Source organism: Rhododendron vialii, chromosome 1a (genome assembly GCF_030253575.1).
Source record: "Rhododendron vialii isolate Sample 1 chromosome 1a, ASM3025357v1".
Taxonomy (NCBI): Eukaryota; Viridiplantae; Streptophyta; class Magnoliopsida; order Ericales; family Ericaceae; genus Rhododendron; species Rhododendron vialii.
In genome coordinates, this window is record NC_080557.1 from 44,295,634 (window position 1) to 44,311,766 (window position 16,133).

General features: G+C 40.9%; 3 protein-coding genes across 4 annotated transcripts; 2 read left to right on the forward strand and 1 right to left on the reverse strand.

The window, feature by feature from the left end:
* Positions 1-273: 273 nt before the first annotated feature.
* LOC131319192 (glycine-rich cell wall structural protein 1-like) lies at positions 274-1,981 on the forward strand. Its single transcript, XM_058349356.1, has 2 exons — positions 274-599; positions 642-1,981. Exons 1-2 carry the CDS (start codon positions 392-394, stop codon positions 1,955-1,957), a joined length of 1,524 nt encoding a protein of 507 aa, XP_058205339.1. The 5' UTR covers positions 274-391; the 3' UTR covers positions 1,958-1,981.
* A 216-nt stretch (positions 1,982-2,197) lies between these two features.
* LOC131319217 (NAD(P)H-quinone oxidoreductase subunit N, chloroplastic) lies at positions 2,198-4,214 on the forward strand. Its single transcript, XM_058349381.1, has 4 exons — positions 2,198-3,176; positions 3,559-3,675; positions 3,790-3,875; positions 3,951-4,214. Exons 1-4 carry the CDS (start codon positions 2,769-2,771, stop codon positions 4,012-4,014), a joined length of 675 nt encoding a protein of 224 aa, XP_058205364.1. The 5' UTR covers positions 2,198-2,768; the 3' UTR covers positions 4,015-4,214.
* A 391-nt stretch (positions 4,215-4,605) lies between these two features.
* Positions 4,606-15,775, reverse strand: LOC131319204 (sister chromatid cohesion protein SCC4). Of its 2 annotated transcripts, none has more exons than XM_058349370.1 (13): positions 15,341-15,775; positions 14,672-14,823; positions 13,795-13,936; positions 13,363-13,479; positions 11,981-12,482; positions 10,438-10,476; positions 10,031-10,152; positions 9,147-9,293; positions 8,342-8,431; positions 8,128-8,252; positions 6,103-6,308; positions 5,355-5,479; positions 4,606-5,255 (listed from the first exon to the last, which is right to left on the reverse strand). In XM_058349370.1, the coding sequence occupies exons 1-13, from the start codon at positions 15,758-15,760 to the stop codon at positions 5,070-5,072; spliced, it is 2,373 nt and encodes a 790-aa protein (XP_058205353.1). In that variant the 5' UTR covers positions 15,761-15,775; the 3' UTR covers positions 4,606-5,069. The 2 variants fall into 2 exon arrangements, with proteins under 2 accessions (XP_058205353.1, XP_058205349.1); XM_058349366.1 differs by having other exon boundaries at positions 10,031-10,155.
* Between the last annotated feature and the right edge of the window lie 358 nt (positions 15,776-16,133).

Sequence of the window (16,133 nt, forward strand, 5' to 3'; positions counted from 1 at the left end):
TGGTTTCATTTTTTTTTTGTCTTTAATGAAATTTATTTTTTTAGTCTTAATTTTTTACCTTTTAGACTTCTCGAGACGAATGGCCAAATCCAAAAAAATTAATGTAAATTTAGCAAAATTTTAGAAAGGACGGAGAAAGTACCATGACCTTTTTTTGGGAGAAAGCCTTGGTGGTAGATTTGGTGCAAGTGACAGAACGCAATCTTTTGCTCACACAAGGCATATGTTGGTCGGCGGATTTCAACAACAAAATACCTGAAACACTTTTGTTGCCTCAATCCCCTCTCTTTCTCTCTCTCTCTCTCTAACCATTACACTACGTATTGCAACATGCAAGTTTCAGCTTATAAAGATACCAGGGAAAGGTGTCAAGTATCGAAACTAGCACACCATGGCTGCCATAAAATGGGTTTGCTTGGCCTTCATGCTTCTGCTAAGCCTACGAGAATGCCCTGCACAGAGGATCCTGCGCACTGGTCGCGACTTCGCCCCCATTGACCAAGTTCAAATAGATCCACCCAGATCAGAAAGAATAGATCCACCAACTCTGCCCCCTTCCCCCTCTGATAATCCTGCTCTCAAAACTCCACCAAGTGCACGTGACCGCCTTGGACTAGAAGGAAGATGGCCGCGGAGTGCAGGTATTGAATTTGGACAAGGAGGAGTGAGCACTCTTGGTGGCCGTGGAAGTGCTTTTGCCAAAGGTTGGGGTCGAGGCAGAGGTGGTGTCAGTCGAACCCGAGCCGGAGGCTTAAGGAATGTTGGTGGGAGGAGAGGCGGCAGAAGATGGGGTGTTGGCGGTGGCGTCGGACTTGTCCCTGGTTTTGGTGGCCCTTACATCCCAGGTACGCCAGCTTATGGAAGCAGGGGAGGTGGGGTTGGTACTGTAGGCAGCCCCGATTATGGTGACCCTTATGTCCCAGGTACACCAACTCATGGAAGCGGTGGTGATGATGGAGGTGGAGGTGGGGTCGGTACTGGAGGCAGCCCCGGTTATGGTGACCCTTATGTCCCAGGTACGCCAACTTATGGAAGTGGAGGAGGAGGCGGAGTTGGTGTCGAAGGCAGCCCCGGTTATGGTGGCCCTTACATGCCAGGTACTCCAACTTATGGAAGTGGAGGTGGAGGTATCCCCGTTTACGATGACCCTTATGTCCCAGGTATGCCAGGTTATGGAACTGGTGGTGGAGGCGAAGGCGGAGAGGGAGTTGGTGTTGGAGGTAGCCCCGGTTATGATGGGCCTGATGTGCCAGGTGTGCCAGCTTATGGAACTGGTGGTGGTGAGGTTGGTGGTGGAGGTAGCCCCAATTATGATGGCCCTTATGCACCAGGTATGCCAGCTTATGAAACCGGTGGTGGAGGCGGAGGGGGAGTTGGTGGCCCTTATGTGCCAGGTACTCCAACTTATGGAAGTGGTGATGGAGGTGGAGGTAGCCCCGGTTACGATGGCCCTTATGTACCAGGTATGCCAGCTTATGGAACCGGTGATGGAGACAGAGGAGGTGGTGGTGGGGTTGGTGTAGGAGGTAGCCCCGATTACAATGGCCCTTATGTGCCAGGTATGCCAGCTTATGGAACCGGTGGTGGAGGCAGAGGAGGTGGGGTAGGTATTGGAGGTAGCCCCGATTATAGTGACCCTGATGCCCCAGTAGACAGTGATGGAGGGGGAGGGGTAGGTGGGGGTGGTTTTGGAGGTGGCATCTGTTTCCCCTTGCCGAGACTAGCTTTTCCACCTTTCGACGATCCTTTCCATTGCTTACCTCTCAGTTGCTTCACCGGAAACAACAAAGCGTGCCATAAACAGTGGTTTGGGATAGGCTTCGACGCGCAAATGTTTGACACCAACTATGGAAGCAATGACCAAGAAAGCCATGACAAAAGTTCACCGGAAGACGAGACCAGTTCTCCTACAGGTGAAGTCATTGGCGAGGATGCCATGGCTCCAGTGTCTAGCTAGCTAGGTAGCCCCACTGTTTATGCACAGCCTGCACTGATTCTCGCAATCAAAATCTTCTGTGTTAATGTAGAGTCCTAATATACCGTCATTAACTCAAATTTTTGATCAACGAATAAAGTTTTCATTCTTGATTAGTATCTTTCAATTGGGCTGAGAAAATTATGAAGTTGAGCATGAATTGATTATTGGGCAATAATTTAGGAATGTGACCTGTCCTGCTGAATACGAGGATTGATTTTTTTTTTTTTCTTTAAAGTTTTTTATTGGTTATTCCTTCAAACAATGCTACAAATATAGATGGAGGATGCAAATCCAAATACAACGCGCCTGGAATCGTTCGATGCCCAGAGAACCTACATGCATTGGACGGCTACAGATGCATGTGTCCAAAGCACCGTCTTGTCCCTTCTTAGTTGTTTCGGTCAACTAGCTATTGCGCCGACTTTAATTTAATTTTCAAAACTCTTCAATAGATTGATTAAAAAGGAAACCCACAACTAATTATATTTCAAACTCATGAACTCCTAGTCATCAACGACCTAAATGAAAATAAGTTCATGAGGTGCATTAATTAAAACTTACAACTCGATTTGATTGAAAATCTAAGGTCCTGCTTGATAATAAAAATCAGATAAACCACAATACAATAGAGCCAACTTCACTGGGTCCAACTGGGGCCAGAGCTTGGCCAGCACAATCTGAAGGACTAAAAATACCACCTCTTATCTTGTTTCTCGACCATAGAACCAGAAACTCAAAAACACCCCAACATCCATAACCCGCTCAGAAGTTTCACCAAACAGTTGGCAGAATGACCACAATTCACCCCCACATAAAAACCCGAAACTACCACGCCGCCCTCCTCCCTTCCATCAATCTCCAACGGCAACAGCAATTGCCCTTTGCGACGTCAGTGAGAAAGCAGGGTAGCGAGGGGAAGCAGCGGCGGCAATTCAAGAAGACTTCGGCAGTGGTGGTGAAGTGCGCAAAGGGAATTCAGGACTTCATCGGAGGAGATCTGGTGAGATTCGATTTGGGGAGGTGGTTGTCAGACGTGGAGGAGCACAAGTCGCTGGCCATATACTCTCCGCATGAAGGCGGGTACGAGGGGAGGTACCTGAACAGGCTCAGGTACAAGGGGTACCAGTTCCTGGATCTATCTGCCCGCGGGCTAGGTGACCCCGAGACCACTCTAACCAAAGTCCACCCTGTTTGCCCTGTGAGTCTCAATGCTCCTCTCATTTCTAACTAGTTCCGTAAACTGAAAAAGTATTTTGTGGATTGGTGGTGTCATCAATCCATTTCATGTTTGGCTGCATGTGCCCAAGTCGGAATGCAGAAGTCGAATTGGCACCACGTGGTGATGGTATGACAGTTCCACAAAATACTCTCCGGTACACAAATATGCAAACATTAACCGAAAGTGTTGAACAAATAAAATGTGTACAAAATTTCTATGTAGTCTCAGAGAGAATAGAAAAAAGAATTGTGGGGCCTTTTTGGTTTTATCCAATGAGTAATGAGATCGAATTGGGTGAATTGGGCATAGGGTGAAAAAAATGGAACCCCCAGTAATCTTACGCAGACAAAAATCTGTGCAGGCTCACTTAGGGAAGCAGCCTATAGCAAGATGGTATTTTCCACCAGAAGTGGATTACAGGCTTCAGATGTTGCCCCCCAATGCCACAGGACTAGTGGTTTGGATCCTTGAAGCCAAGGTGAATACGACCATACAACCATTAAAATTCTCTTAGACCGGTGTCCTATTACTGGGCCGGTGTCCTATTACAGGATTGCATGATGATGCTACTACTCTCTGCAAATGCATTCAGGTACTGTCAAAAGCCGAACTGCAGTTTCTGGTCTTGCTTCCAACCCTCCGGCCTAAAGTCCGAGTTATCGCAGAATGTGGAAACTGGTAAACCCCCGTACCCAGTATTTGCCCCATTTTCCGATTCTGTTTTGTTTAATCCAAAATTCCACCCGTGTGCAGGAGAAAGTTCATGTGGACACCACTCAAAGAAATTGCTGGATTTCCCGCGAAAGAGGGAGAGTGATCTGATTGCTCAACAACCACAAGACAAAAACCTCTGCAAATATTTCATAACCAGTGGCCCCAATGCTATGCTCTACTTTTCCTCCAAAACATAGGCTTTCATTGTTCATATAACTGAGATAACAGTACTTCCAATTGGACTGCAAAGTGTTCAGCAGCAGTGATTAAAAAATTCTAATCAAGCAACCTTCACTTGCACCATTTTCATGTATAGCACTATCCATCTCAAGTGGTAAGCTGTAAGCATCAGAACCCCTAATAATGGGGTTTTCCTTCCTGCGCTTGTGTGCCATGTTTCCACTAAACTAAATGGACTAAAACCAATGTTTCACGGATTTCTAGGCAGGTCATTCTCCTTACACACATCAACTAAAATACCATTTAGCTGAAAAAACTTGACTATTGTCATTAGCCTGAAATAAAAAAAGTACATCGGAAACGCCCCCTTAACTGGTTATAATCAAACATGACCCAATGGTGCAACCTTCACATGTGCAGCACTGTCGATCTCAAGAAGCAAGCATCAAAATCATTAGAAGAGTGACTTTCCTTCCTAAGCATGCGTACCAATGAGAACGAGCAACTCATTTCATGAAGTTGTAATTAGAAATTCGTTATGGTTAAACTACTAATGACGTGTTGTGTGTCAAAGTATCACATATGAATACAGCCGTATCAGTACCATTTACACTGCTGACTTGTACATCTCTAGGAGCAATTTAAGTTAGAGATCATAGTTTGGGCCACGTATATATACAATCGGAAGGTCATAGGACGGGATCAACCTAATTACAGGAACTCACACAAACCAATTTCACTGAAATCTTCAGCATGAAGAGAGACATCTATCCTAAAACGATTACTATAACTTAATCAAACTGCTAACTCTCAAGCTGTCATTTTTTTTTTTTTGATAAGCAACTCTCAAGCTGTCATTGGGACTAACTTAAAATCTCATAAAATTAAAATCTCATAAAACTCACACCTACCCCAGAAAGAACGATAAGAACTTGAAAGGGAACTGTACCTACAGAGCAACGGTATGCATGCAGGGAACTATATTTTCCTCTTCCCACGTCTTCCGATGTCTAAATCCATGAGCCTTGATGACGGAGCTGGGGCTGAGGCAGAAATACCAACAGATTCTGGAATGTCAAGATTGACTCTCATTGATGCACTGGCCATTGCACGCTTGACATCAAGCTCATGCAATTGATGAACCTGAATTCGTGATTTGTCGATCTGTTGATGTTATAACATGTGGAAATCAGCAAACGAATGCCTCTAAAGCTGGAAATATGTCAATGCTACTTGCATGCAAGATTACATTTATGCACTTACTATTTCAATATGATGAATGGATGAGCATGCATCATGTAGTCTGTTCTGCAGATCCGCTCTCTTTTTACTCAGATATTCATCATTCTCCATTTCACTGCCTTTCTCACCTAATTGCTGATACAAAGCTGCACAAAAATAGAAGCATAAATTATGCAAAAAAAATGAACAGATAAATGCATGACAATCCTGATTACCAAATAAGTGGAGTCAGGTGACGGGCCAAGTGAAGAACCGAATATTGTCCAACCGCTAGCCAGACCACATCAACAATGCCATTCCATCTTTTCAGGAATTGTTACAAGCAATTTTCCACTAGTAACTTTTGAATTGTTTAACAAGCACTTCTACTGACCTTAATTTTTCTTTTTATCATAATTTCCCAATCATGTATTCATATGAAAAACATCAAGCTTACTATACTGTTCTCATGGTGCAAGATCACCATCTTGGTCAGAGCGATATGTGCATATACAAGTGAGAACCATTAGCACGTCATCATGTGCTGGTTTGCACCTCTAAGCACACATAAGGCAAACTGTGTTTCCGATACGGACAGACATTGAGAAGATAAAAAGCACCACAAAACTACATATATTCATATATATCCCCACCAGAGTTCCAAGACACTTATTTTAGCTATTAGGTCTCACCCCATGGAAAAACCATCATGGTTTGTAATTCACCAAACTGGATTCCCGAACTAAAAAATGAATCGAAAAAGAAAATAACAGTGGGGGAAGATATATACCTGTCAAATTTGTTAGCACCCAAATCTGGGTTGGGATATCGTAGAGCTTCTTTGACAACGTAAGGGCAGATCTCAAGATCTCTCTGGCTTGACCAGTGTCATGAAGAGCAAGTGCCAAATTGCCAAGGATAGTCAAATACTGTGAAACTAGTTGAAGATTCCCCAAATGAGAATGTGTGATCTGCAAGCCAGTGGCCAATCGAACTCTGCAATCAAGTTGACGGCCAATGAGAAAGAGAAAAGGAGGGGCATTTGATTCTAACTGATGAACTGACCATCTAGAGGTAAAAGATAAAGGCAACCTGGTTGGTTATAGACTTATGAAACAACCCTTAAGGAAAATTTGGCATAATGGCATGGTCTGCGAAATTTCAGAAACGGCAATAACTTGTTGCATCCCAACTAATTAGTCCAGGGCCAACATCACTCCTAGTTTATAAGCCACCAATGCCAAAGCTTGTAAAGTACTAGCTATAACCTGTGCATCTGAAGGCACTTTTACAAAATTTTGACCCTAAAGGATACAAATCTGTTAAAGCATCCAACTCAAAACCAATTGGCAATGAGTGGAGAGGCCACCCAAGCTCATATTTGGAGGAGATAATTAACCAATGTGGGACAAACTCAAACACTCCCCCGCACGTGGAGAGTTAAACAAACGATCCGTCACACATGGATCCCAACAAATTAACGGTGCACTTATGGCGCAAACAAGGGGGAACAAATTCTCCAAAACCCTAGCTCTGATACAATGTTTAGGCATCCAACTCAAAACCAATTGGCAATGAGTGGAGAGGCCACCCATGCTCATATACTAGTTTTGGAGGAGATAATTAACCAATGTGGGACAAACTCCAACAAAATCTAATAATTATGAGGATCATATTTTGTGCATTCTAATAGGTAGTGTATTTCAACGCATTTTTTTGGATTTTAAAGCAGATTTTTTATGTACTAACAAAACTTTTATATATATATATATATATATATATATCAAAATGAGTGGTGGTCATCATTTTTGCATAAATATTTATTCATAGCAACATTATCCAAACACAGGACTCTCTAGGAAATTCCCAACCAATCTATAAGAACCCACCTATTGAAACTTAAATCTTTAAAATGAACACCAGTTAAATCAAATGTTATATATATTGTACTTTTATACTTACAGAAATTGAATATCCATATCATGACTGGAACCTTGTAATTAAGTCATTAGTAATTTTAAATTTCCTACCCCAATTACTAAAAGACCACTGTTAACAATTTTTTTGAGATGAAAGTTTACAATGGAAAGCGGAATGTAAAATAGTGTCTTCTCAAGTTCATGATAATAACTATAATAAGTTTTAAGTTACACCAACACTATGGCCCACCACATTGGAAACAATTAATAACATAACATATACATCCATGCACTTTTCAAAACTCACAAGTTAAGAAACCTGACATTGGAGACAATTGGTCACCAAGTCAACGTTCAACAATTTAGACCCCTCAAACTCTTGCCCCTCAGCTCTTTGAACCACAGACGTTACTTCACTATTCTTTAACCATCTTTCATCAAATCGGCAGGAGACAAAACTCCACTGGCCTTGTGGACAAGTGTCAAGAACGAGAGCTGTGTGATCAGAACCAACATGATGTAGGTGTGTCAATGTTGCCCCTTCAAAAGTTAATCTCCAGTCTCCATATGCAAGGGCTCTATCAAGCCTCACCTCAATGAAACCTTCAGCATCCCTATTCTTGGTGGTGATATGTACTCCACTTGTATAAAATCAAGGTTGAAGACTTGAAGTGCCAAGAAATCCGGGAAATGTCATAAATTCTTCGACTTAGGGAAGTTTACACCAAAAGTAAACTAGCATTCCCAACATCTAAGATATAGCTAATTTACAGACTCAACTACTACAGGAACACATCAGGTTGACTTCATCTATGGCAGCAGGAGGGCCCAGGCCCCAAAGTAATTAATAGCTACCCTACTCAGAAACAAGGTTAATGAGAGTTGAAAGAATATACCGGGCTTCTTGAAGATTTTGTTGCCTCATTAATAGAAATCCATAAGCAAAGAGGACAGTGGTTTTCTCTCGAACCCCAACAAAAGAATCCATCATTTGGTAAACTGGTCCAATCAAATCAAGAGCCTGCAGTGAAAAGCAGCTTAGGAATTGATAACTGTAATAATTCGGAAGATATAGGAATCTGAAAAACAAAAAAGAGGAAATAGCTTCACCTGTGCAGAAGATTCTGGACCACCAAGACAAATGTAAGAGACAGCTGCATAAATTTGGCACATAGCTTGCATTGATTTGCTCTGAGTCAACTAAATGCAAAATAAAACAAGAAAATAAAATCAAAGCATAATCTTTTTCTCTTTTGGTAGGGTCAGGAGAATGAGAACAGAACGAATCATTCTTTAGTCCAAACAATCATTTTATTGTGTAGGTTCTACAATGAAAGAACAAATAAGTAATGAGTGCTGCTATTGGTACATATAATATGTACATACAATGTACATATAGATTTTGTGGGGCCCAATTCGGGTCCCACAAAAATGATCCGAACCGCTAATTATTTTTAAAACATCTTTTTATGGAGCCCTGTAAAAAATCAGCTTAACCCGATATCGGTAAGGATTTTTCTGAATTTATAGGGGCAAAACTAAGCAGTTAAGTAGTTTCGCCTCCACAAATTAAGAAAAAATCCTTACCGATATCGGGTTGTGCTGATTTTTTACAGGGATCCATAAAAAATGTTTGAAAAATAATGGGCGGTTTGAATCATCTTTGTGGGACCCGAAGTGGGCCCCACAAAACTGATATGTACATAATATGTACATTTCATATGTACCCCTAGCATTTTGATAAGTAATGTTGTTTCCCTTCCATATCCTTTCCCCTTGACAAACACAAGATCCAAGTTTAAACTAATCAACAAGATGGGCTGGAGCCTGTTGACACGGTAAGACAGAATATGACTTAAAATTGAGCAACTGCATAGCTGGTATTAGTGGTATATATGTTATTTAAAATATGTACCTTCCCTGCTTCAACAAAATGGAAAGCGGCTTCAATATAAGAGCCAACAGAATGGGCATACTGCCCTCTAAGCATCTCAATGACACTCTCACAAGCCTGTAGAATTGTTGGAAAGCGAATGAACCAATTTCTCATCTGCACCAAAGCCTGCAAACATATATATCATGTTTCACTGTTTATATTTTATGAGCTATAATGCTATATCTAAACTTGACAATATCATCTATATGTATCAGGTACAAAGATCAGACATATTAATGGTCAAAAGACCACTAAAAGTAACCAAATCAAATAGTTGGAAGAATGTCAACTTTAGCACCGAAGCATTCCAAATTACAAAATCCAATGGGAAGGCACCAGCCGCACCACCATATGTCCATATCTTCTTATTTTTTCTGTGTTGTTTTTTGATGAATAAAACTAACCAAAAGATGATGTAATGATTGTAATCAGCAAATCTTCCGAGACTAAACTATGACATATCCTTCTATTGTGTCCAAACGTGTGATACATATCCACAGTTCGGATGAATTTCAGAACCAATATTCAATTGCTTCGAACAGAAGAAATAACTAAATTACAGCCCATGAAACAGGGGGAAAAAAAAAGTAGAGTATCATAATTCTCTCAGAGAGTCACAAGACTCTAAATAAGGTGTTTATGGCGAACTCATCCACTATACAAGACAAGTAGATGTGCACTATAAATGAGGCTTGATAAAGATAAAATCATAAAATCAATAACAGGACTACCAGTTTTGAGTATTTCAATCATTTGGCAAATAGATCTCTTGATGCAACTAATCACAAATGATTGGCTCCGCAACACAAACAGGGACCTCCACTCCATACAGGCATTATCTAAAAAAAGGATAGATCACCAACCTCTTGTGCTTCGACAAATTCAGATTGCGTGAGCTCCACAGCAACTTTATTTTCAAGGAAATGCATCAGAAGCATCAAATAAACACCAGCCATCCAAATGGCAGAGTGCTGCAAATCTACTTCTGCTTGACAGAACAATTCACAGAGCCCGCATTAGCACCTTTTATAAAAAACTGATCATGCAATTTTAATGAAAACAATTTTTGGCCACTGTAAAGAAAATTGAGACTTGTTAGAGCTTGTCCCACATTGGTTAATTAGTGTTTGAGCCTGGGCGGTCTCTCCACTCATTGCCAATCATCACCATTTGGTTTTCAGTTGGATGCTTTAACAAGACTAATTAATCACCTTATTAGATGTTAGAACAGACACAAAATTCAGTTAAAAAAATGTAATCTGAGGCTCACCTCTGACACCATCACTGATTCCAAGCTTCACCAGCTCATCTGCAAAGGACACAGTTGTTCAGACTTTGAATCTTGTGCAAGTCATCACAGTGTGGTGAATCATAAATCCTATCTCCTTTAAAACAGAATCAAAAATTTAAAAAGGTCACCTATACTTTTGATTTGCAGAACATTCATTGCCAAATGCTTAAGTTCTCGAAAAATGCACTTATCAGAAAAGAAAGAAACCAGAGAAGACGAGGAGGAAATAAACACGAAAGTTCAAAATCTGACTGCTGTGAAATATCTACGGACTGTGGCACGCTAAGCACGAACTACATTAGCATTCATACTTTGGCACTCTTAAAGATCAGCTTCCAATTTCAATACTGTTACATCCGAAGGTTTCCCATGCACTGGCCTTCCCAAAGGTGCATCTCCAGAATATCGCCTACAAGAGGCTAAGCTTTTGGAACATATCCATCCAACAACTTGGAATGCAAAATAGTATCACTCAAGACATGCCTTCCTCAAGAACGAAAATGAAATATTGGTCAGGAATTTTAGCTAATAGTACCAACTAGAAATTGCAAAGAGCAGAGGCATTAAGGATTAGGGAATTAACACTTTGTACAAATAGAAGCGATACTTGATAGTTGATACAAATATGGAAGACCTATATTGCCCCCCACATAGCTGACCAACAGAAAGGATATGTAGGGACCATAAACTTTCAAACTAACACTACTAGAGCATTTTTGCCAGCCACATCAAAAGAATTTTTTGGGGAGGAGAAAAAAAGGAATTACTGACAATAGACAAGCAATCCAAGGCCTGACATCTTTCGTATATCATCCACTTGCAGACCACAGAATACCTAATTACTTTCCGATCGAGTCAACACTCAGTGAACACGGGTCTTTTTCATTTTCAATGTAGGCAGCCATGGTAATCTTTCTTGATAAACTTCCAAGTTCCACCTAGTAATAGATTATGGGTGATCCCGGATATGTCTTGTTTACATCTTGCATTGGATTGCTTATTCTCTACCCCATTTTGGCAAGATACTAGAGGACAGCCAGGGAAACAAAGTGTATGGACGTGGACATGTAGCCAGTACTTCTCGACACAATACCTAGTACTCTTTCTTTAAGTCAAAGTAGTGTAACAGAAAATTACTCACTACCGAACCAGTGGCAAATTGGCAATATTGGACAGTATCTCATTCTGCATGCTTAAACACTTCAGTTTAATCATTTGTATTCACTAGAACTACTAATGATCGCATCACAAAATTCACATATGCCAGATCATTCCACTTTCTTTCCTAATTTCATATTCCTTTCAAGAATACAATTGTAGGAGCACCTTGGAACATAAAGACTAGAGGTAGATTAAGATGAAGTCACCTTCGCTTTAAAGCCATAATCAAGAGGTTTCCTCAGTTTCAGATGGCTAAGCATGTTCGAGGGATTCAACATAACAAAAGCAAGAGATGGCACCAAGTCGAAAAGAACATCTAAGTCAAAAAGAACATTATCATCTCCCAGATAAAGAGACCGACCTTGGATAGTTTGCAGTCCAGATTGAATCCGCTTTCCACATTCCTTAAAAAGTCCTTTTGGACGCCCAAAAATGACAACCATCAGTTCAACTAGTGCATAGACAGCACTTTTTGGGAGCCACTCTCCATCAATAGGAGGTGGTGCCAGCTCAAGTTTATCTCCCCAGGCCCGTTTCACATTTCCAAAATATGCTGGTTCCAATGATTCTTTGCCAGCTGAACTGTGTCCAGTAATGTTATTGAGCTGTTCTTCAAGCTGAGCTTGTTTTTTAGAAAGTGCTGACCTCTCTTTGTACTGTAGGTCAGACCGAGAGAGACTGAGGTTTAATGCATTGAGCTCCTTGGTCAGCTCCTGGACATGCTGCATCTGCTGCATGTCAGCCTTCATAGCAGCATCTAATGTCTCAACATGTTGAGCAGCATCCTTGTAATTACATATCCGAAGTAGATAGAATATGTGCAATAGTTCATTGTAAAAGAGTAGACCGATGCACTGTTGTCTCTTTATTAAGGAGTTGCCCAGAAATAAAAAGCACAACAGAAAATTAGTGAAAATGACAGATCATAAAAATAAAAAATAAAAAATAAAAAATAAAAAAAGCAGAAGAAAATTTTGAGGAACTTAGTAATAACCCATCAAACAGAGTCAAACCATTTATATGAGACCAAAATTGTCAACGCATGGATCCACATCCAAGCACCAGGGCATATTTAATGTACTCAAAAATTATTAATGGTGGATGTGTTAGTTCTGCAATTATTTTGCATACTTTACTCATTGCCGGTCTTAAGGTCCAAGCAATAAAGATCAAATAGATAGTAGAGCGGACTGTCTGAATCCCTCTACTTTTTGTAAGTACCCTTTCTCGTTAACATCACTCAAAAAAAGACCATACCAACCTTTCAGCAGGCTTGGACGAAAAGGGAAAATGCACTCTTTAAACCAAGAACATAACTTTTCAGAAACACGTCACCAACAACAGATTACACAAAATATTGAGCCAAAGATATTTTCATGTAAATATATTAGGCGTTAGTCCTTTGTTCTAGAAGAAAAAAGACTGCGACGATAATTGGACAGTCAACAATGGGCCCCCACTAAACCAAACCTCTTTAGACATTACAGATCATTCTGCATCATAGTCGCAATACTGTTTATGATCTGTGTCCTATCAGCGACAGAAATGTTAAAATACTACCCAACTATCAAATAAGAGAAGAAAAAAAGTTACAACTTCCCACTTCCTAGTACTGTTTCACTGCATTAAAAAAGTCCTTGCTATCAGGATTTTGCAACTTACAAAAGAAGCCTATCAAACACAAACTGAAAGTCCAACCAAAGTTTCATCAAGAATATAATGATAGACAAATCCTCGACTTACTTTGTCTGGTTGAATAGACTCCCAGACCTCGTTACACTTGTTGATAGCTCCCTCAACCAAATTTACATCATCCCACTGCATGAGGTGCACGTGCAAGATAGAGGTAGCAAAAAACATCTGATCCACCAAGCGAAGACGGAAATTAGCAACATACAAATTGCATACTACTTTCACAGGTGAGAACACCAGACTATCTAAAGTAACAGTCCTGCCAAATAAAAACCGACAACATCTAGGCTTCTGCATCCGTGAAGAGTGCGTATCAGTCCCCAAGAAATTAAAAAGTACAAAACAGTATGTAAAACCTGTGTACGGCCACTATAGTACTATACTAAAGATGGCTCTCTTATCTGTGCCCTGTATCGTAATGCTCCCAATTAACTAGAGGTCACATTCACATAGAGTTTAGCTTCCATTTGAAACTACACAAACCTGTAACTCCGGGTAGAATATGGCAGATGCACAATCAAGTCCACCTTCCAAAGCTGATATTGAACCTTGATAATCCCCTTCAATTATCAGAGCATTTGCAAGCTGTGAACTGAAGTTGCAATACCACAACTTTGCAGAAAACCTTCAAGAAACACCACAAGCAATCAGTCAAAAATCTAAAAGGCATAGAGTAAGATCCCTGATGCCTGATTGTCAGAAGTCAGAACTAACCAAAGTAACTAACCCAACTTAGCAAAATATCCCAATGACCTGATATTTGGAACGATATAGTAGGAAGAACTTAACCTAATTCCGCTCTGAACTCCTCAGAACTTTTAGTTTATTGACACACATCACAAAGACATAAATAACTGAGGTGAAACCAGCCCTAATGAGCTAGCAAGTATCAGTATGCAGAAGAAAGTTCCTCACAAGATCATCCCCTCATGTTTTCAAGATATATAAACACGACGAGATCACGGGTATTCTGAAACAGTTCTTAACCAAAGTAAACTAAGTTCAAGCATCTGTTTACCAAACAGCACAATGGGAACTACAGCTATGCTTAGTAGAACTTAAAGGGCCCGTTTATTTGAAAGGAATACTAATAAAGGGTATATAATTCCACCGGATATACAATTCCACTGTACTAAAAGGTAATTAATAATACCACACCACCATTATATTTGTATATCCTACACTTTTGTGAGAACATATATCCAATGCTCATACCCAAACACCGGAATAACTGATGGATATATAATCCAATCCGATGCTGATATCCAATCAAACAAACGGCCCTAGTATGTACAAGTAAGTGAGTGATACGAATCAATAAACCTCATGCAAACAAGGAGAGGCTAAAAGACCTGCATACCCCTCTCCAGAAGACGCTGCAAGCGCTAACCCCTTGTTTAGTATCTGCTTTTGTGAAGGAATAGCTCCCACGAGATGGTAACACTGGCTGAGTAAGCTATGTGCTCTACACTTCAACTCAAAGCACGAAGGGATTGACTTCAATAGCAGTTGCTGTCAAAATTCAAAACATATTGTCCTTTACTTTTGAGATTACAAAGGAAAACATTGACTGCTACTATCTAGGTGACGATAGGTAATGAAAAATAGGGCTGATAGGTAATGAAAAATAGGGCTGCAAACAAGCCGAGACAAGCTTTGAAGTGTTCGAGCTCAAGTCCAGGTCAAATAATCGAGCTTGGCTCATTTAATGTCGAGGTGTTCGAGCTCGTTTAGTCTAAACGAGCCTATGCAAACGAACCAAACCGCCAAGATATACAATGAGGATCGTATCCACACGATTTTGCTCTTCTCGACAAATCTAATCTGTTTCATTATTCTACGTGGCTATTCCCCGAGCTTTTACAAACGAGTCAATTACAACTAACATCAGCTCGACTGGCTTACTAAACGACCTTAACTCAAGCTCGAGCTCACCTCGTTTACGAGCCCAGCATCAATAAGATAAACTAAGAATCGTTTGCAGCCCTAACAAACAAACAAAAAAAGAGGCATATGAAAGAGAATTAACGGATCGTTCGAGGTGGGACTTGGCGTGATTGACGTTGTGAGAGTGCTTAAGGAGGAGAGTTGCGATTCGAAGTCGAGTCTTGACTTCGACGATTGGGAGGAAAGAGACCTGGCTCTGACATATGGCTTCCAGACACTTCACCGCCTTTCCGATCGCGCCTTTCTTCTCGTGGTGGTCCGCCAGTCCCCACAGCCCCTCCGCCACTTCCTCCATTATCTCTCTCTCGCTCTCGCTCCTTTCTTTTCTCGGTCGCCAAACGCCGCGACGGGGCACTCCCAGTGGGGGGAGGGTTTTCTTCTTCTTCTTCTTCTTCTTCAGTCCACCATGGTCAAAAAGCTGCGCATTGTTCTGGTTTTGAGTTCTGAGATCCAGCCCATTTAGTGGGCCGAATATCATGAGTTGTGGGCTGGGATAGCCCATGTTCAAAGCAATGCGGATCATGGGGCCAGCCCAATAATCGTTCTCATTCCGTCTCACAATTCAAACGAAAAAGGACCCACGTTTCACCGCTCCCCCATCGCAACGCTCAATTTTACCGTCCGTCTTGGCAATCAATTGTCCGAATTTTATAAGAAGTCTTCCAGGTAAACTCTTTCTTGGAAGAGTATTTTAAAATCCGGACTGTCGAAAACACTTTTGGACAGTGAAATTGAGAGTGATAGAGAGAGCGATGAAACAAAGCGGTCGGATACACTTTCTGTTAAAAGGACCAACAACTGGTCAGTCACTAGACTCACTACACCCAAACCATGATTACTTATTTGTCTTTGTATGGAATTGGGTGAATTCGGCC